This window comes from Diaporthe batatas (assembly GCF_019321695.1).
Source record: "Diaporthe batatas strain CRI 302-4 chromosome Unknown Contig00012, whole genome shotgun sequence".
In the NCBI taxonomy this organism is placed as follows: domain Eukaryota; kingdom Fungi; phylum Ascomycota; class Sordariomycetes; order Diaporthales; family Diaporthaceae; genus Diaporthe; species Diaporthe batatas.
Window position 1 is genome coordinate 289,950 of NW_025408559.1, and position 20,611 is coordinate 310,560.

At 57.3% G+C, this 20,611-nt stretch overlaps 7 protein-coding genes across 7 annotated transcripts; 5 read left to right on the plus strand and 2 right to left on the minus strand.

Moving 5' to 3' along the window:
• The first annotated feature begins 211 nt into the window (after positions 1 to 211).
• On the plus strand, positions 212 to 7,651 carry KVR01_009936 (uncharacterized protein). Its single transcript, XM_044790610.1, has 6 exons — positions 212 to 1,293; positions 1,431 to 1,873; positions 1,942 to 2,068; positions 2,127 to 2,438; positions 2,502 to 3,755; positions 3,823 to 7,651. The coding sequence occupies exons 2-6, from the start codon at positions 1,450 to 1,452 to the stop codon at positions 6,695 to 6,697; spliced, it is 4,992 nt and encodes a 1,663-aa protein (XP_044641184.1). The 5' UTR covers positions 212 to 1,293; positions 1,431 to 1,449; the 3' UTR covers positions 6,698 to 7,651.
• A 726-nt stretch (positions 7,652 to 8,377) lies between these two features.
• Positions 8,378 to 9,253, plus strand: KVR01_009963 (uncharacterized protein; the record flags this gene model as incomplete). The annotated part of the gene is made up of 1 exon (XM_044791390.1): positions 8,378 to 9,253. The coding sequence occupies one exon, from the start codon at positions 8,378 to 8,380 to the stop codon at positions 9,251 to 9,253; it is 876 nt and encodes a 291-aa protein (XP_044641211.1).
• A 129-nt stretch (positions 9,254 to 9,382) lies between these two features.
• Positions 9,383 to 11,287, minus strand: KVR01_009638 (pseudouridine synthase DEG1; the record flags this gene model as incomplete). The annotated part of the gene is made up of 1 exon (XM_044782087.1): positions 9,383 to 11,287. The coding sequence occupies one exon, from the start codon at positions 11,285 to 11,287 to the stop codon at positions 9,383 to 9,385; it is 1,905 nt and encodes a 634-aa protein (XP_044640886.1).
• Positions 11,288 to 11,522: 235 nt separating this feature from the next.
• On the plus strand, positions 11,523 to 12,251 carry KVR01_009660 (uncharacterized protein; the record flags this gene model as incomplete). Its single annotated transcript, XM_044791159.1, has 3 exons — positions 11,523 to 11,624; positions 11,662 to 11,892; positions 11,970 to 12,251. 3 exons carry the CDS (start codon positions 11,523 to 11,525, stop codon positions 12,249 to 12,251), a joined length of 615 nt encoding a protein of 204 aa, XP_044640908.1.
• A 167-nt stretch (positions 12,252 to 12,418) lies between these two features.
• KVR01_009889 (uncharacterized protein) lies at positions 12,419 to 12,895 on the minus strand (the record flags this gene model as incomplete). The annotated part of the gene is made up of 2 exons (XM_044794690.1): positions 12,419 to 12,700; positions 12,758 to 12,895. The coding sequence occupies 2 exons, from the start codon at positions 12,893 to 12,895 to the stop codon at positions 12,419 to 12,421; spliced, it is 420 nt and encodes a 139-aa protein (XP_044641137.1).
• A 1,355-nt stretch (positions 12,896 to 14,250) lies between these two features.
• KVR01_009882 (uncharacterized protein) lies at positions 14,251 to 16,116 on the plus strand (the record flags this gene model as incomplete). The annotated part of the gene is made up of 5 exons (XM_044783407.1): positions 14,251 to 14,485; positions 14,549 to 15,030; positions 15,198 to 15,226; positions 15,494 to 15,677; positions 15,736 to 16,116. The coding sequence occupies 5 exons, from the start codon at positions 14,251 to 14,253 to the stop codon at positions 16,114 to 16,116; spliced, it is 1,311 nt and encodes a 436-aa protein (XP_044641130.1).
• A 929-nt stretch (positions 16,117 to 17,045) lies between these two features.
• KVR01_009677 (uncharacterized protein) lies at positions 17,046 to 18,853 on the plus strand (the record flags this gene model as incomplete). The annotated part of the gene is made up of 2 exons (XM_044786191.1): positions 17,046 to 17,715; positions 17,787 to 18,853. 2 exons carry the CDS (start codon positions 17,046 to 17,048, stop codon positions 18,851 to 18,853), a joined length of 1,737 nt encoding a protein of 578 aa, XP_044640925.1.
• Positions 18,854 to 20,611: the final 1,758 nt, after the last annotated feature.

Sequence of the window (20,611 nt, forward strand, 5' to 3'; positions counted from 1 at the left end):
GATAGGCTGGATAGGCTGGCCAAGTACCTGGGTACCTAGGTAGGTACTTGAGTACGCACGAGGTGGAGGCTAATCATGGCACATACACAGTACTGGGTACTTGGCTCCCGGCCAACCAGCCTGCCAGCTCTGGGAGCTACTGCGTCTCCCATGCCCACGGTCACCGGCCTTTCCCTCTCTGATGCTTCCACACCTGGCCTCGGCGAGCCATGACTTCCTGACCTTGCCGTCCCCAGCGACCTCATAGGTTCGTCGCCATCCTTGTAGCATGCCTGCCTTCTCCGTCGCCATGCAGTGCTAGGCCCTCAGATGAGCCGGTCCGTACCCGCTCGCATACTCTCACAAATCGCTGCTCTACTCCGTAGACGCTACCTCGCCCATGTCGCCCATGTCGCCCATGGACCACCACCACTCTAATTTTATATGCCCTCCCGCATCGTCCACTGACAGGCCAGGCCTTGTCGCTCTAGGCGCTCAACTCTTCGACTTATTGCCATCCCACACCCCCATCCCACACCTCGCGCCGTTCTTGATGCATTTTCTCTCTCCCTCCGCATGCTTCTTGCACTTTCTGCAACCCCGTGCATCCCAAGATTCCTGCTGCTCACCCTTCTGATGGGAATGGGACCTTTGCTCCTCGTCCGCGAGCCCAGAATCACAGCACTCTAGCCACCACAAGCGCCTGCCATTCGAGATATCCCGGCATACCCTGGCTTTCTGCCGCTCCGCCCACGAGGCGGGTAAATTATCGCCACAGTCTCTCATTGCCGCTCACCTACATATCGCACGCGCCTGACGGACCTTGACCAGCAAGCCCGTGCTACCTGAAATCTTGACGTACCTGGCTGGTATTACCTCACACCTCGCTCACTCTTCACCACTCAGATCCACCCCCCTTCTTGTTCTTATTCATCATCAATTCCACCCTGTGATCGGCACCGAGCCGGAAGGAGGGGAAAAGAAAAGAAGAAAGGGGAAAAAAGGAAGGGAAAAAAAAAACCCCCGAAAAAGGAAAAACGAAAAAAAAAGAGGGAAAGCGCACGCGCTGTCTCCACGGAATACAAGTATCCCCAGGCACGGCAGCCGCCCTTTTCCCACCAAGGCCCCTCACCGCATACAACAGGCCAGGGTTGACTTTCGGCATATCTGAGACAACGAACGTGGAGGACGGACTCGTCCGGAAACGGGCAGCTGGGTGTTCCATGTGATGGTCCCAGGTCGAACTGTGTAGCCTCACCGCCCGACTCAAGTTCGTTGCGACGCCTTTCCGGAGGGGTTCTCACCCTACCGCTGGTATGTGAGACATCTCTTGTGCACCCAGGTTTCTTTTCGTGAGCCCTTCGAGAATCTCGGGCTGAGCGCAAACTTAGCCCGAGGGTGGGGTCTCTTTCCTGAATGCAGCATCCCGACTGACCACCTGCTACACAAAGTCCGCCAGCGAAGCATATCATGTCTGGCATGGCCACCTCAGCCAGGCCATCGAGGGGGCGCTCGACCTCAACTCCCCTGTCTTCGAGGAGTAAAGGGACGGCAATGGACGACTTCAAGATGTCGCCAACCGCCATCCTCCGATATTTCGACCCGACTGCGGCCACTGCCTCAATGTTTCTCTATGCCCAAGGTAACTCGGTGGTCTGCTGCCACCACGACACCCTGACCATAGAGAGAAGGTTCTCCCGCCATGACGACGAGGTGCAGATCTTGGCCGTCGATAACCAGAGCGAAATGGGAGCCGGCAGGTTAGTGGTCAGTTACGACGCAGGGCAGACCGCGATAGTGTGGGATATCATGTCCGGGGAAGAAGTAGCGCGCTTTGCCTCGTATGAGCACCTGACCGTTGCCGCCTGGATGCGAAACGGCAATGTTGCGTTCGGTGAGTGCACAGGCGCTGAACCACGCTGTCTTGTGACCCCTTGGGCTCTGGCTGACAAGAAGCAATAGGTAACACGCAGGGCAACATCATCCTCTTCGAGCCGACAACATCAGAGCACATCTCGGCCCGGACCATTGACCAAATAGCAGTGACAGCGCTTGCACCGTCAGCCGACTGCCGGACTTTCGCAATAGGGTTGGCAACTCAACACTTGTATGTCTTTTGAGCCGAGTTGATACTGACTGTGGATCAGATACCAAAACGGCTCGCTGCTGATTGCGACACTTCAGCCGAGGTTCACAATTCTGCACAACTTGACCACGTCAAGAGCGCCATCTCCTATCATTTCACTGAGTTGGCATGCCTCTTCTTCGCGGCAGAAGTCGGATATGCTGGCTGTCCAGACCAATGACGGCGATCTGAGGGTCTGGAGTGTGTCAAAAGCTTACAACAGCGCGGATCCAGCAAAGGTTGTCCGCATCCTGAAGAAGTCGGAGAATTCCCTGGCCGGCCCGAACTGGATGGGCTGGTCCAAAAATGGAAGAATCATCCAACACAGCGAATCGTAAGTCATGTCAAGGGCCATTTCCATTTCTTATGTCATCTGCTGACCTGGGTGAATCCGAAGCGAAACCCTGTCCTGGGACGTGCGGACCAAGCATGTAACATTTGACAAAATCCCTACCTTGGAGCACACCAAGGGGCTCGCGGTCTACGGCCCTGGGGCCAGCTTATTTACCATCGCCGCCAACAACACAGTGCAGCAGTTTGACCTCAATGCCCCCGCCATGATGGTGGCCAACGTTCAGCACCCTGCTAACTTGCTTCCTCCGTCTCCCCCGGTGTCGATCGAGGAGCAAGAGAAAGGTGTGAGTACAGCGTCCGACTCGGAAATGGGTTCCATACAGATCAGCGCGGATATCTCTGAGAGCGATGAGGACCTCGCTCCGCCAATGGCCAGGATCGCCAGGGCTGGCAATCATCAGGTATCATCGGACGAGGACCAGTATCGTACAGCCAGCCCGGCATCAAGCCGGAGCGGTGTGTCTGATGTCTCGTCCACCAGCTCGAGGACCCCCGGGCGGTATCAGTCCTCTCTCCGATCACGCGGCCTGACAGACAACACTTACATCTCTGCTGGCTCCTCTATTCGATCTTCGACTTTCCCACAGGAGAAGCCAAAACGTGAAAGCTCATCGTTCTCCACGAGCAGCCTGAGCTCTGTCTCTATGGGATCATCAACAAGCCGGTCTCGACACAGACCGTCTCGCCTGCGACATGAGATCCCGCGAAGCCCCGAGGATTCAAGGGTCGTGGATCTGTTCAAGTATACCAGAAGCCGTCTCAGTGATGTGCCCTACAAGAGGCCTCCCATGGTCGACAGCAGCCGCTTGACAAACGACGACCTCCGACGGCAGATGCTGTGCACAATCTTCGGGTGGACGAAAGAGGCGGAAGATCTTGTTCGCGATGAGATGAGCCGCCACCCCCAGGGGACACCGAGCAGGATTCTGCTCGCGAAATGGCTGGGCGACATCGACCCAGACGTCATGGCGGCAAATTCTGAGAACATGACCTCCTCGGACTGGATGCTGCTGGCGTTAAGCGGCATCGGTGGCACAGCAGCACAACACAAACTCGGATTGGCCTATGTTCAACGACTGCTCGAGAACGGCGATATTCACTCAGCGGTGACGATCATGATCGGAATGGGCGACCAGACTGATGCGATCGAGGTGTACATCTCTCACAAGAAGTTCCTCGAGGCCTTAATCCTAACATGTCTCTTCTTCCCGTCAGTGTGGGAGCGCCAGGCCCAGATCATCAAGAAGTGGGGAGAGTGGGCTGTCCAACATGGGCATCAGCAGCTAGCCATCCGATGGTGAGTTTTCCCGGACTGAAAACCTGCTGGTTTTGGTGACTCGTACTAATTAATACTGGATGAACAGTTTTGCCTGCTCTGGCAAGGAGTCCGATGAGCCATGGACATCACCCTCGGCACAGCAGATGACGTTCCAGAGCATCAATACAGCCATAAATCCCGGCATCCCTGAGGTCCTCAGCCCTCCCCTGTCACCACCGGGCCTGAACCGCGGGCCTCAGCGAAGCATTGCCAAGACGTCTGCACTCAAACTCATCACGTCCTTTGGCGACCAGAACTCCAAGTCCAAATTCTTCGCGTCCAACGATGGTGGCCAGACGCCGATCGCAGCCGGCGTGACGCCAATTGCTGAGTCGGCTATATCGCCAAGGGCAGAAGAGATGACAACTGCCTTCCTCAGACCCTCTAGCCGCAGCGCATTCAACACGCCCACGACAGCGCGCTCGCAAACCAGTAACTTTAGCCGCGGAAGACTTCCTTCCATTGGAGAGATGCCAAGCGACGCCAACCTGCGCAACACGGCAAAGAAGCCCAGCGCACAGCTCCCCGCGGGCGTCGATGCCCTCACACCGCCGATTGACTCTCCTGCCCAGCCCAGCCACAATGCTAGGAATGCTGCGGACGATGGTTATGCTGCCGTTGGCATGTCACTGGAGAGGGCTGCTACGGCAAGTCCTATGATGATGAAGAACTCTCACCGCAGAAAGGAAGCCCCGCCGCCATCTCCCTCGCCAGATTCCCTCGCGATGCTCATGCAGAGTGGCCGACGGAGCCGCAACGGACCCCGTGAGCGCATGCCCAACGGACTGGAACTGCAGCTCCGATCAATGGACCACGCGCTGGGAAGTGACATCACATCACCCGAGCAATCGGTCACTTCTTCGACTCGCTTCCATTGGCCGACCAGGCGCCGTGCTCCGCCGTCCATTGCCAGCTCTACCACCTCTGCATCAGCTACCTCAAGCGCTGCTAGGGGTCATCGGGGCCACCACGGTGGCAAGAGCCTGGATGACTACATCAGCAGCCTTGAAGCCGCCAAGACAAAATCCCGCGGTGGCAGCCGGGAGGGGCGCAACAAGGCCCGGGACAGAAGCGCAACGCGCAAGGGCGGCTCTCGTGAGCGATCGGGCGACCGGGGACGCGCCGCTTCCCGAGGTTACACCCCCCGAGCTGGGAAGAGATCTCCGACTTCTCCTGTCCCAATGTCGCCGGAAGATCTGCTCAACCTGAGCACTCCTAATTTTAGTTCGACGAGATACGACGAGCGCAGCCAAGAAATTGAAGAGCCCACAACTGTCCGCAAGGCGAGCACTGTCCGGGCAACTTCAAGGAGTCGCCCTCGCCGAGGCTCAAGCCGCGACGGCATGCGACCAGCGCCCCTTGAGATCCCCCGCGGCCGTAGCAATGATCGGCAAGGCTCTGGCGCACGATCCCCATCGTCGCCTCTCCCCATGTCTGCGGGTGTACAGCACTACTACGGCTCCGAGGACGAGGAAGATTACAGGAGGGCCAGGGAAGACCAGGCCAAGTTCCGCAGCAAGAAGACGCTGTCACGGGGCGGCAGCAAGTCTCGTGAACCGTCCCCCGGTTTTCCGATGACGCGTGAGAGCTCTAAGCCCAGGGAATCGCAGGAAGCTAGGTCTCGTACCCCCCGTGTCGACTTCGCAGTTTCCGGCCGCGGAGACTTGAAGGCAATCAAGGACGAGCGCCAACTCAAGAAGGAGGCTGCAGCCCGCGAGCTTGAGGAGCGCCGCAAGTCGCTCGCCAAGCGACCGTTAGCCCCTGCGATTCCTCACCCGGATGAGCTGTCCCCGTCCTTCCCAGGCACGAGCATCCCCCGCGCGCCGACTGCTTTCGAGCTGCCTAGTACTACCTTTGTCCAGCCCAAGGAGCTTCCTCCTCGCAGCCGTACCGCGGAACCCGAAAAGCGGAGCATGTATGCTCAGCAGCCGACACGCCCCTTTATTGGCCTTCCGGCCACCCCCAAGGCGATGAGACTGGTCATGGAGGGCCAGAAGGAGATCAGCCCCGAAGAACCCGTGCCGCCCATCCCTATGACATTTGCACAGGCTGAGTCGCCCAAGTCGCGACAGAACTCACCCCAGAAGGAGACCAGCTCCCCGCAGGCTGGCGATGGCCAAGGCCTGCTGACCCTGCTCCCTTCTACCGTCTACCAGCCGCCAACCAGGCCTGGTATCCAGCGTTGTATGTCTGCACCACCTGAGGAGCCGGTTGCGCCCCAGTCCCTTAGGGGTGACAGCAACCCGGGCCACAGCAGGCTTGCCAGGGGCCAGTCCCTCAGGAAACTGAGCACACCAGATGCGTACTCATCATCCAAGTACATCCGCACCATCGATGGGATCATGGACGACAGCCAAGTTGGCAACCCTGGCCACTCACGGCGCGTGTCAAACGCTGACCAGATACCGCCGCCACCGCCGCCACCGCCGGTCTTGAGGGAGCTCCAGCACCTGGCCACGCCGCCGCCGCCGCCACCCGCACCCCTCCCGTTCGCTCACGGCGGCAAGCCGCCCGTTGTCTACGGCACGGCCGGCACTGTTGAGATTGTCATGGACAATGACGAGCCGTTCCAGCCTGACCACAGCCAGAGCGTTCAGCCCCTCTCCGAGAGCACCGTCCCGGTGATCGCCCCACCTAACCCCCCTCGTGGCCACCACCGTGGCCGCAGCAGCGTGGACAACAGCATCGCCGGGCGCATCTCGCGTGCTACGGAGAGGATGAGGAGTGGAAGCCGGAGCCGCAACAACTCGAGCGTCGTCAGCCGCACCAAGTCCCCAATAGAGGGCGGAGCCACCGCGCCCTACGAGAGCATCACCATGCCAAAAGGCCCGCCTGTCAGCTTCCACAACCGCGAGCTCAAGTCGCCCATCGACGGCAGGACGATGAGGGAGGAGTTTGACTTGAGCCAGAAGATGATCTGAGCCGCCGGGGCTCTTTCACCTTTCTTCTTTCTCTCTTAATACGCTCGGTGCTTATTGTACCTGGCTTGTGGTTTCTTCTAAATCTCTTAGCTGCTTATTCTTCCGTTCCGTTCTCTTTTCCCTTTCACCCAGCATTGCTTGTGTTCACAGTCATCGTGTTATCCTGTTCTTTTCGATCCTGCATGGCGGCTGGCGTCCTGTTTACATTTCACTTCTACACGCATTTGATACCATATCTTTCACACGCCAATGACGGGACCCGTTTTTGAGGGAGTGTTCCCGAAGATGTTGGACACCGGGAATCGGGGGACAACACCAGCTTTCTGTTTCTGATGGCTCTGTTCAGGCCCCCCTCTCCATCCTGTTCTTCGTTTGTTTCTCACCTGCGATATACCAACCGACAAGGGCAACAATTTGTACATTTCTTACCAATCTCTGCAGTACCTATTTCCGTATCACATGGCATTTTCCTGTCTCAAAAATTTACAAGTCTTGTTGTCCCTTTCACCAACAACGACCACGCTCATAAACATCATTATCTCTCCTCTCGACTGCGAGTTCTTTTTTACGACGTGATGAATGGTGGCCGCATAGGAAGGGAAGGGAAGGGTGGAAGGACAGGAACGGAGGGAGGAAAAGAGATGGCACATGGGTCAATGTTGTACCGTTATTTTTTCTTTCCGCCTTGCGAAACAATGATTGATGACGCCAAGGGAAGGTCACGGTGGGTGACAACCGTGGAAAAAAGATGGGAGAAGAGAGCGCAATGATGGCAACATTGGACAGCAGACAAAACAGAAAACCCGAATCGACTCACCCAGGAGATTGGAAACTGGAAAAACGAGCACCGGAAACTAGTCAGCTCTCGGGTGTAATATAGTGCTGCCTCACGGCATTCTTGTTTGAACTATTCCTATACCATCATGGACAATGCAATTCTGAATCAATCCGGCATGATGTTGTTCTCTTGTCGGGGAGAAAACCAGAGGGTGCTGTGAAATGCTCAAAAAAAAGAAGAAGAGAAAAACGTGTGAGTTGCAATATGAAAATGCTGTTCCACAAAAGTTGCGGCGAGGCCACTCGAACACAGGACCTCTGAAAAAGGTGGGGTGAATGAACGTCGTCGAAGGAGAGCAAGGGCAAAAAGAACAAAAAAAGGGAGTTGACATCGCCATCTCTCCTCTCTACCCCAAGCCCAAGACAATGTGATCCAGCACGCCGCGCAGCAGTGAAGGCGTCCTTGCAGAGTGAAACCTCCCTGAGGGGTCGTCTTCGCGGCTTCGGGCCACACGCAGCATCGCTGGCTACCCAAGCGAGTGGGTGACCGCTGCCACGCTCGCGCTGGGCATCGTCTTGGGGTTCTGATGGAAATGGAATAGTGGGGTGAGAATATTGCAAGCCGTCGTCCCAAATGGGCCATTACAGCTGATAAAACGGCAAATTTTATAGCTTATATGGTACCTACTTAGGTACCCACCTACCTAGGTGTGATTGGAAGAGCAAAGACTGGTGCCGTTTGGCAGTGCAGCTTGTTTAAGCACCCCTACCTCCGTACCTGACGCGGCCTGGCTGTTGTGCCATCTCATCTCAGCACAGCACCTGTCGACCTGCCAGGGGTGGTCAGGATGGGCCGTTGGCTCTGAACCAAGGCCTCGAGAGGAACGGAAGAGCTTCGTCACGATGCTCACCACGGCGCCGCACCTTCACGTCCGCCGCCCGTCCCCGACAACCGCCGAGTTCACCGTCACCACCTGCCCGCCGCCCACCCTGTCCCTGCGCATCCTGCTGGGGCTGGTCTTTGTCGTGCGCGTCCTCCTCGGGCTCTCGGTGGTGCTGGTGCTGTACTCGACATGGACGCTCTCGCCTTACTACCACCACTCACACCATGCCGCCCACCACTCGGCGAGCATCGCAACCGCCACCCCGACGGCCTCGAGCACCACGCCACTCCTCCATGACCATGACCAATACCACAGCCATGTCACGATTACATCGTCCACGGCCCCCACCCCAGCCGACCATCACGATGGCCCCGCGAATCCCCCCCCGACCACACTCTACACGACCGAGTGGCTGCCGTACCTGGCGCGCGCGGCCCATCTCTCGCCGGCCGGCCGGGTGGCCCAGCGCCTGGCCGAGGGACTGCCACCCTATGCCGCACTCGCCCTGTGCGCCGCCGTGGCCTACGTGACGACGCTGCGGGTGCACACGACCGAGTCGCTGCTGGTGCTGCGCGGGCTCGGCGTGCAGACGAGCTCCGTCGGCGGCAGCTACCTGGCGGGCTGGCGCGCGGGCACGCGCTTCATCCCCACCGAGAAGATCCGCGACGTGCTCATCAACGAGGCCTTCCGCGGCATCGCCGTGCGCTACTACCTTATCGTCGTCGTCGAGGGCGAGGACGACGTCGTCGTGGTCTTTCCGCGCCTGCTCCCCGGCCGTGGGGTCGTCGAGGCTGTCTGGAGGGGCGTCCGAGGTTGCCTGTGGGAGCCCGACGGGGCCCTGCCCGTGAGCAGGCGGTGGGATGAGAAAGGTCAGTACGGGAAGGCTGTGGATTGAGGCTGCTTGTGCTTGTGCTTGTGCTTGTGCTGGCGGGGCGGTATACGTTTATAGATATCTACGCTGCTACTTGAAATCTTGACACGGAAACACGCTGGAGGCTCTTCGTCTAATACTTGTATACTTGTCCTACTCATTCCCCCCATCCCCGTCGGCGGCGCCCTTCATGTCCTTGATCGCGTCCCTCCAGTTGCCCACAGCTCTCATCTCCTCGGCATTGTTGAACCCCTTGCGCTGCGCCCACCGGTCATTCTGGTCGTCGGGGCTCTGGAGCTTGTCCTTCTTCAGCAGCGGCACATATGTGCCCACGAACCGGGGTCCGTTGCCGCCCTCGTAGACCCTCGTGCTGCTCCTCGCGCCGGCCATGGCCTTCTGGAGCGCCTGGCTCCCGGCCTCGGGCACAAGGCTCACGCCCGTCTTGTGGGACACCCAGTCCAGGAGCCGGTTGGACAGGAGCTCGTCCATCTTCTTCTCGCGCCAGTACTCCCACAGGTCGTTGGCCACGCCCCACGAGCCGTGCAGGTTCAGCGGGTTGTCGGCCCCGACGTACACCCAGTCGACCCCATCGGCCGCCCCGTCGCCCTGGTCCCGCCCGAACACGCAGTCCCACAGCACCAGCGGCCTGTCGTCCGCCAGGACATAGTTGGGCCGCCGGGGGTGCCGCTCGGGGTCCAGCAGCTCCGCCACCACCCCGGGGTCCTCCAGCCCTTGGCCGACGAGGAAAAGCACCGCCACCATGCAGCGGATCTGGTGCCACAGGAAGGCCGACCCGCGCACGTGGAAGTAGTACACCTTGGGGTGCGCCACGCCCGCCTCCGCCGCGGCGTCGCGGAACTGCGGGCCGTCCAGGTACGGCACCGAGGTGTTGACGCCGTCCACCTCGACGATGTCCGACTCGAAGATCCGCCGCACAAAGTTGGTGATCTGCTTTGACGGGTCAACTTTGCAGAAGTTGCGGAAGTCGTGTACCCCCTCAAACATCTTTGCCGCCTTGCGCATTGCGCCGATATCAAGCCAGCCGTCCTTTGGCCGGCCCGAAGAGCGCTGGGGCGCCTGGCCCTTGCTTTTACCGTTGCCGTTGCCACTGCCGTTGTTGGCCCCCTCGAGGAAGTTGGGCAGTGGTGCAAACGCTGGCTGTGTGAAGAAATAGCGGTACTGCCTCTCCCGGCAGCTGAAGCGCGCCGAGAAGTCCGGAGGGGGACTCGGGCACCACGCGTAGACCTTAATGTCAGGCGGCAGGATGCGGTTGAGCACGCGGCAGTACTGTATCTCCTGATCAACTGGCAGTGGCGCATCATCATCATCCTCCGCCCTCTCCACCTCCGCCTCTCCGGCAGCTGGCGTGCCGCCCATCTCGACGTCGACCCTGTCAGCCTGGCCCGTGGCTGCGGGCCGGGCTCTCGTCCTCGCGGCCTTGACCGGCTTGTTGCTCCTCACCCGCAGCGCGACGACCTGGCCAAAGGCGCTCACCCCGCGGTCCGTCCTGCCACACTTGGAGTACTCGCAGCAGTTCCAGTCAACCTCGTTGGGCCGCTGCGGGTCCGGGAAGATCAGGCATGCCTTCACGAGCGCCTTCCACAGCTCCTCCTCGATGGTGGACATGGCCCCGGTCGGCTGGTACTCGAAGCCGTTGTATTTCTTGCCCAGGTAGGCAAGTTTGAGGGCCACGAAGCGCTTCGAGTAATTGGCTGGGTCGATGCCCTTACTATTTTTCTTCTTCGCCTTCTTCTTGGCGGGCTCGCCGGGCAGCACGGCCGCTTCCTGGTCCTGGTGTTTTGGTGGGCTGGTGGCCTGGAGCCCACCACTCTGGGATTTGATCTCATTTTCAAGCTGCTTGATGCGGCTCACGAGGTCATCCTTGGTCCATTTGCTATAATCGGCCATTGTAGTGGTTCTGTGCGACACTGGTCTTGCGGGGGCCGGTGTTGAAATAGTGCTCAGGACGTGCGCCGCTGGGGCATTCAGGACGGGGAAATTGACTGGTCTGGCTTTATTCCATGTTGAGCCGTGGATGAAACCCCTGACCGACTTCATACGTTTGTCTCGTCAACAGCTCATATGAGTGCAGCCTGCCTGTGCAGTGTACGGCGGCTGAGCGAGAGATGTGAGCCATAGAAATTTAGAGTGAGCGATTCTTATCGATAAGTGCCGATGGCGGCTCCGACAGAGGGATATATATGCTAGCCTACTTATCTTCTACCCAGGTCTGCCCTCAGCCTCTTCAGGCCGGTGCATGATTTTGGAGCCAACCTGTGCATCGACTGACACCATGGATTCACAGACGATATCTATATTGTTGCTTGGGGATGACGGAGTAGGAAAGACAACATTCTTATCGTGCGTGTTCCACCCGGCCGATCTCTCCTCTGCTGCTATGTGTGTATGTGCCGCGGGTGGAACTGACCCAGTGCAGGCGGATCAGCCAGGGCCACAGCAACCTCGTTGGCACCAGACCAATAACTCTGCTCAAGGACATGGATCAACCCTTTGTGTTTGAGACATCATTTGGGAGGCGGCAGTATCGATTAGAGTTCTATGATACGTCGAGTCCGGAGAACTGGCGCCTTCTCAGGCCAGACCTCGCTCTTATCTGTTACGATATAAGCCAGCGCTTTAGTCTCATCAACCTCCAGCGAGTTGTGCGTGGCCGTCAATCCCTTGGGCCTCGCCACACTTGACTCCTGTTCTACCCCACTAACCTCAGTCCTCCTAGTAGTGGATCAAAGAAGTCCGCTCCACCTTCCAGTCTGAAAGCACGCTGCCCCTGGCCGTGCTTGGCCTGAAGCGGGACCTGAGGTCCGAAGACGACCCCAACGGCATAATATATCCGCAGGAGGCATATCGCATTGCGGCAGAGATCAGGGCTGACAAGTACATGGAATGTTCTGCAGTGACGGGGGAGCTTCTCCAGCTGGCATTCGAGGAGATTTGCCAAATGGCTGTCAAGACGACCAGTGCGGATGGTGGCCAGAGCGCCGGGGGTTGTTGTTTGATGTGATGCCGCCCTGGGTGCCGCCGTCGATTCCGGTGACTCATCTGTTGTAGGGCAGGCTTGTGGGGTCGGCGCTGGGAGTGTGCGTTGTGGCGAGGACAAGGGTGTGCTCAGTTGGTAATTTTAATACAGCTGCAAATCATCACGGACCGTGGCCAAGGGTCGGGTCATGATCAGGCCTCGGCGGCTTCCTTGACTGGCAGAGGCCCAAGGACCTCCTCGATGATGGCGAGGATCTGGTGCTGCTTCTCCTCGTCAAAGCGCGACTCGGCGTCCTCGACACAGGCTGCCAGGACGGCGGGGTTGTCGGGGCGCAGGTTGATGATCATGATGGTCTCGCCTTTGGTGAGATCAAAGTCGCGCAGCCTCTCGACCAGGCGGCCGATGCTGGTGGCATCGTATGTGATGGGCCGCTGGCTGAGAGGATCGGGCTGGGTACGTAGTTGGTCAATGACCTGCACAAGAGTGAGCTGGTGGTTCGGCATGTGGGCTGTGGGAGAGCGCGGGCGTACCTCCTTGATGACGGTCTGGAGGTTCCTGGGGACCTGCCTCTTCCTGTCGGGCAGCTTGGCCTTTTGCTGCTCATTGAGGAGGTGCTGGTAGACCTCGAAGTTTGACAGGATGGCGCTCTGCGCCTCAAGGATCTTCATGGCTGCTGCTGCTGCTGGGAGTGCAGGTGAGTTTTGGTTTGGGGATCTCGATCTTCCGGCCCGGGTCGAATGATTGGTGCTGCAGGTGGCCAAATTGCAGTAGAGTAGGAGGGGCGGAAGAGGGCCTGGTCGGACTACGGAGCACTCGAATTGAGGAATCGAGTCACCGATTATGGCTATGGCGGTGATGCGGTGCGACAAGTGCAATGGTTCATGGCGGCTGCAGTCTGTGCCTGTCTGTGCCTTGTGACAGTCGCTCACCCACGGCGCCAGAGATTTTACTCCAACTCAACTCGCTCAGCCCTACAAGTGTCTACCTAGACTGTGCTTTGACTGTTACACAGTACCTAGCCATGGATGTACTTGGTGACCCGACCCCCACATATGGAGTACCCAGGGACGAGCCACAATGCACACACGCACACACGCACACATGCACACACATATCTGTACACTCGGTCGAGTTCGGCCAGAATGAGACTCTGGCCTTGACTTTGTCCCGGCTCGAAACAGGCCCCCAGAACTGCCCGCGGCGACAGCGTGTGAACCCTCGTCCGTTTCCGGGCCGCACTGCCATGTACCGAGTACCCCGCGCCTCAAGGTCGCAAAGCCCCAGATGTTGCAATGGGAAGCCAATGATGGGCGAGCCATCACCCGACCCCACCCGTGCCTCGTGCTGAAGCGCGCTAATTCCTAGGTGGGGTCCTGCTGGACAAGAATTGTACACATCTAACCCCAAATACCTGGCCTTGCTGCGAGCTCAGTATGTAGCCTGTGGTATCGAGGCTCTCCATTGTACAGAGGTACCTGGTGGACAGGAGCGGTGTCCCGCAGAAACAACGGGCTTGCAGAGGCAGACTGAGTCTGGGGTCAGGGTCAATGTGCTGCATCCAATTTTTTCTCGTTCGCCTGCCTGTCGCAGGATTAGCCTGCCAGCCCTCTCGCCTCAGTCCTCAGTCCTTAGTCCTCAGTCCTCAGTCTTCAATCCTCGCTCTTCCTTCACGCTGCGAACCGACCTTGACACGATGATTCCCCTGTGACAATTCTCCCTGAGACAACCTGCTACCGGCCTCTTACTTCTTCTGCACATAGAAGACTTGCCTCTGCCGTTGTCTCGTCTCGTCCCTAACCTTCAAACCCCTCCTCGTATTTTTTTTTGTCATCCACGCATACCCTCGGCAACTTTTGTGACGTCGGTGGCCCACGATCTTGATCTTGACATTGGTCCTGCGCTCACCTGTGCGCTCTGCCAGAAACCCCAAGACGTTTCTTCAGACTTTTCTAGCACAGCATTGCTGTCACTGCCCTCACCTCTTCCCAGTGTCGCCTAGCATCGCCCGAGGCGCCGAGCGAAAATGGTCCGCAATCTCGTCATCCTTGGGGGCAACTCCCACCCGGAGCTCGTCAACAATATCTGCAACATACTCGGCATCCCTCAGTGTGATCGCACCCTCACCAAGTTTGAGGTCGGTGAGAGCAGGTGTGAGATCAAGGAGACTGTCCGTGGGAAGGATGTATACATCATACAGACAGCCGGCACCCAGGACCCTGCCGACAAGGTCAACGACCACTTCATAGAAACCTGCATCAGTCAGACCCACCCCCTCTGAGCTTGCTCCCACTCCTGGCCGGTCTACTGACGACTCTCCGTAGTGGTCTCTGCTTGCAAGACCGGCTCTGCCAAACGGGTCACCGCCGTGCTACCCCTCTTCCCATACTCCCGACAGCCTGATCTGCCCTACAACAAGGCCGGCGCCCCTCTCAACAAGGCCCCCAGCGACACCTCGGGCAAATATACCTTTGAGAGTGTCCCTGCCACCCCAGGCCCCGGATTGCCCAGGAGCGACACCCTCAGCAGTGGTATCGACATCACCAAGATGATGGCGAAGGCGGCTCTTGTCAACGGCAACAGCGCCGGCCGCCTCAACGGCGATGCCTCACAATTCGGTGCGGACGGTTCCAAGGGCCGCAACCACGCCGAGTCCGTCTCCTCCGTCACGGGCAACTACACGACCCACGACTACGAGAACCCCCAGATGATCAACGCTTTCCAGGCAAAGCCGGGCTACAAGCAATGGGTCGCTCAGGCCGGGACCTTAGTGGCGGACCTGTTGACATGTGCGGGCGCGGATCATGTATGTGCCTCCTGACCAGAGCTGATACACATTGCGCGGCCCAAGAATCAGACAAGCGTCGGTTCTTTCTTAAAAGTCCACCACTCTGGGCTCCAATGCGAAAGCCTTTTCTTTCCTTTCCTTCTATCTTGGAGTTAGTATTCAACACTAACTTATGCCTTCCCCAGATCATCACGATGGATTTGCACGATCCTCAGTTAGTATACTCCCTCTCTCTCTCTCTCTCTCGCGCGCGCGCGTGCGCATACACACACAAACACATGCACATACGCATGCAGCGATATGTGCTTCCATTCTTCTCCTATGCGACGCGCTGTGGCTCGACTCGGGGTGCCGGACCAGTGTCCCGTACCTGATTCTGCAAGTGCGGGCCGCTATGAGGTTTTATGCCAGAAACGGCCACGGCCTGCTAGCTCTTCCGATCTCGGCGGGCGGCTGGTACTGACGCTGGATTCGTCCCAAGGTACCAAGGATTCTTTGACATTCCCGTGGATAACCTCTACGGAAAACCGTTGCTGCAGCGGTATATTGAACGCAACATCCCCGGCTACCGAGACGCTGTCATCGTCAGCCCGGATGCTGGAGGCGCAAAGCGTGCGACCGCCATCGCTGATCGCCTGGGCCTGAGCTTCGCCCTGATTCACAAGGTAGGCCCTCTCGACAGGCACGTGTCCATGCTTGGCGGTCACTGACAAGATGTTGAAGGAGCGTCGCCCAACCAGGATCTCGGAACGCCAAAATGCCACCATGATGCTCGTCGGTGATGTCACGAACCGGCCGTGTATTCTGGTCGACGATTTGGCCGATACGGCCAACACCATCACGAGGGCTGCGAAGCTTCTCAAGAAGGACGGTGCCACCACCGTCTACGCGCTTGTCACACATGGTATCCTCAGCGGCGATGCCATTGAGCGCATCAATGCTTCATCCATCGACAAGATCATTGTTACCAATTCCGTGCCCCAGCACGGTCACAAGGCCGCCTGCCCCAAGCTCGAGGTGCTAGACGTCTCCCATGTGTTCGCCGAGGCCATCAGGCGGGTGCACCATGGTGAATCCATCAGTGCACTTTTCCCGCATGACTGAGCGAGACAAAGCACATTTGAGGCCTATTCCTTCGATGAGGCTTTTGAAACTCAAGCATCAATCGTATTTCTGATCATCTTTGGCGTTAGGAGGAGTGGCATGCCTGCGGCACGGGTAAGGAAACGACCGCACCTTGATCTCCGGAGTTGGGAGGTTAGATCTGATTCACCAGTTCTCCCATGCGGAGAACAGAAAAAAAGGAGCAGAAAAGCGAAACCCAAAACAAGCACTTGTGCGGCGTTAGCGATCATGTATGGAGCGAGGTGGCTATCCTTGCCAGTTTGACAACAACAGAGACCAAACAAAGCCCCTCGACGTTGGCTCGCTCACCTTTGGGAGAGCGCCCGCGCCCGCAACTGTATCCAAGTCTTCGTAGGATGCATGACACTCGAATTGGCTGCTACACATGTTATGACCAAACTAACAGCGAGAGGCCGGCCAGCCCCATCATGGCTGCAGAGGGCTGGAGGACGCGCGTACCGCTACTAAGTACAAATTTATGAGTTGACCACTCGTGGCCGAAAGCTCGCTTGTACTGGATAGCCCAATATTTGACACGCAATTTTCTGACCAACGGCACCACTCATATACGTATGAAGTAGAATACGGGGGAATCCTTGGTCCAAGCGGGACTATCCGTCCTGTTGGGCGTGACGATAGCTTCGCGTCGCGGCCAGTCCCTGATTGGGATCTATGGGGACCCTCCCCGATTTTTACCCGCTGCCCCATTCATTCATTGGTATCCCGGTCTGACTTTTTCCCGAAGAGTTTCCATTTTCTTTTCTTTTGCTTGTCTCTAAATCTCCCCACCCCTCCTCTCTTCCTTGCTGAGTATCCGTCTCTCCTTCTTGCTGGTACTTGGCTCTCATTTTCTCAAGCCCCGTTCTTCTCGCTTGCCTTTGCGAGTAGTTTCGTCAAAGGCAGCAAAGATGAAGGCAATATTAGTGTACTGCGGGCTCCAGCTGCTGGGGACTAGTACCGTCGCGGCCGCAGTACCCACGGCTTTGGATACTGTAACCAACGTCACTTACAGGGGTCTTGACCGCAATGGGATCGAGGTATTCCTGAACATCCCTTACGGACAAGACACAGGTGGTGAGCATCGATTCAAACCCCCAAGACCGTACACCCCTCGAAAAGGCAGCCAGGTCATCGCGCAGTCGTATGGTCCCTCGTGCCCTCAGCCACTTGGTGATGAGCTCGGCACGCCATTTTCCCTGGGAAACGTCACAGACACCTCGGAGGACTGCCTCAACCTGAATATTGCGAGGCCACGGGGGACTGTTGCCGGGGATAAGCTGCCTGTCATGGTCTGGATCCACGGCGGGAGCTTCTGGTCAGGACAAAACAGCGAGATCACGGTAGCGCCCGATGGCTTAATATTGGAGTCCGTTGAGAATGGACTTCCCATTATCCATGTAGCTCTGAACTACCGCCTGGGTGTCTTCGGCTTCGCACGATCAGCGGCCCTCAAGTCGGAAGGCTCGGAGAACGCTGGACTCAAGGACCAGAGACTCGCGATCGAATGGGTACGAGACCACATTGAGTATTGGGGAGGCAGTTCCGACAACATTACCATCGCTGGGCAGTCAACCGGAGGTATGCTCAGTACAATACATATATATAGTAGAATTCCAGTGGGCGACCAAGTACTGACCGATCGTGGTCAGGATTGTCCGTGGGAATGCAGCTCATGGCATACGGGGGCAGCAAGCCAGTCGCATTCCAACAAGCCATCTGCGAGAGCCAGGCTCTCGAGCCGGGGATCACGGGGAACTTCACGACCGACGCCATGCAGCTCCTTGTAGACTACTTAGGTTGTAACGCCACCGCCCTCGATTCGGAACAGACTGTGGACTGTCTGAGGGGCTTCGATATGGACACCCTTATGGACGCCTCACTAGTCACATATATCGCCGACACAGCTCATAACATTGGCGACATCTGGCTGCCAGCGGTAGACGGTGACTTTCTCCCTGCCGCACCCTCCGAGCTCATCAGACAGGGCAGATTCGCCAGGGTGACGGCCATGATAGGTTGGACTGAGGACGACGTCTCGTATCTCACGGAGCCGAGCATACAGACACCAAACGACACGAGGGACTTCTTCTTATCATATGCGCCAGGACTGACAGCTGCGAGCGTGGACGCGCTGCTTGCACTGTACCCTGTTTCTGACTTCGCGGCAAATCCGGCAGCGAACCTCTCGGCCGAGTTCTATCGAGCCTCGAGGGTCTTGCGCGACATCCTGATGACGTGTCCGCCTTTTTGGTACGGTGAGAACCTTGCTGCTTCCGTCGACGTTGACGTCTACCATTACGCCTGGAACCAATCGCTGCTGGAGCCGATCCTTGAGTTCATGGGCTGGCCCGGGCTCGGCATTGTGCACACCTCGGAGCTGGCCTATGTCTTTGGAAACCTTTCGCACTACGACATACACGGGTACCCGTTCGCCCCGGACGAGTCCGACTACGGGCTGCTCCGCCGGGGATCGAGGTCGTGGTCCTCGTTCGTGAGCACCGGCTCGCCCAGCGTGGAGGGGCGTGAGACGTTCCAGGGGTTCGGCCCGGCTTATAATGAGGCCGGACAGTCATATGTCTTCGTGGCTGGCGGTCCGGACGAAGGTCTCTCTGCCGTGAGTGGACCTGGCGCATCACCAGCGCTAGGGCAGCAGAGGTTGGCAGAGCGGTGTCGGTTTATTACCTCGCCGGAAATGACTGAGCAGCTCAGGTTTTAGTCACCTCCGATAGGCACAGCACTTAAAGTGAATATCGTTTCATCTGTAAATAGATATAATCGCTAATTCGGCCAGCTCAGCAAATTCACTGGCAGTGGCTCTATGGGGGATGTCCTCGAGCTTGGCACCCAAGGTCGCCGATCTATGGCGATTCTTGCCGCCAGACCGTCCAGCACACCCCGTCAAAATACTTGCACTACTCTATAATCTGTCTTGATGGGCCGAATACATGATCCCATGACAACATCAACTACGATAGCTGTGATTGATCCTAGTGCGAAATTTGAATTATGATATCTAATCAGGCGTTTGAGAGATGAAGCTCAAAACACGACACCTTGTTCATGTGCCCATCAGATAATGCAGAATTCGGGTACCTGGACTAAACCGAGCACACAATCTCGATGATCATCCACGTGTAGTATCGCATGCACGTCTCCCGCTTTCTTCCTAGCGACATATAACGAGATCTACATGATCTTGCAGTAGCCACTGCATTGCAACATCAGCATCAAAAAGAAAGCCAACATCAATGGATCATTCAGGTTGCGGCAATATATCAAATAATAGTTGTGTCATCACAATACCACCTACTTCAAAACTACAGTCTGTACTCCTCCGATGGGTGCAACAGAGCTTCTTGATTGTGATTGAAGAGAATGAGTATAAATAAAACAAGCTACCATCTGCTCGCATGAATAGTCATACCCAGACAGCAAGACTCAACTCTACAGCTGATATGTTTAAGCCAAGACGAACTATACAAGCAGACCTAAACTCGAAGAGCAGAAAAGAAGATAGAAGAGACCGAATTTTACGACCAAAGTGCAACCTTCTCTCAATATGGCGAAAGCGGCTCCCATCCGGATTCCCGAATTTGCCTTCTGCCTGGTGTCAGGGGGCCCGAGAGACGGATCAGACCAAGGTTGTGCGACCCTCAATCCTTCCAAAGTAGTGGCTTGGCCAGCATATAATATCACTTAGCCTGGATGTGGTCAGCAAGAGACCCCTTGCCGTGCAGGTGGGATTCACCAATGGCCTATCAAAAGTTCTGCTCTCAAATTAAGGAACCCACAGCTAAGTGGACCAAGAATGCCAAAACGGAACTCGTGTTTGACAGGCGGAAGTGGAAATGTGATGAAATCAAGGTTGAATGGATCTTATTCCCGCTTTCCATGTCCTCTCAAAAGCAAGACAGGGCCTATCCCCTTGCTCTCATGGTGTGCTGCTCGGACTCTTACCTCGAACTTTCTGAGGTGGAGTCAACCGACGCTCTGCCTATAGACACCATCATACCGCGCGCGCCATTTTTTGAATGACCTGCGAGGTTGAATCGCGGGGAAATCAAGACGGAGAAGTCCAAAACAGAGGTTGAGCCTGACCTGCTGGGTGAAATCTGGCTGCCCAGGCGTCTGGGCGCCAGCCATGGAGCCGTGATGATGAATCGCCATCAGCGACAGAACTATTCCAACGACCCAGAAGTGGTGCCAGAGTCCAATCTGGAGTCTGTGCCTTATCGACTTACAGAATCAGTTCCGCAGAAAGAGCAGTACATAGCTACTGGCCGGCAGTACAACACACACCACAGTGCAGCGGCCTGGTCTAACGATGCGCCAAAACCTTGGAGTGGGAAGGCAAAGGTCATATTGATCGGAAGTGCTGTATTGATAGCGGTCATCTCGGGGATTATCGGGGGAATTGTGGGTTGGCAAGTCACAGAACAGCGCCTCGATGCGCGTGGCACCTCGGCAAGCAGTG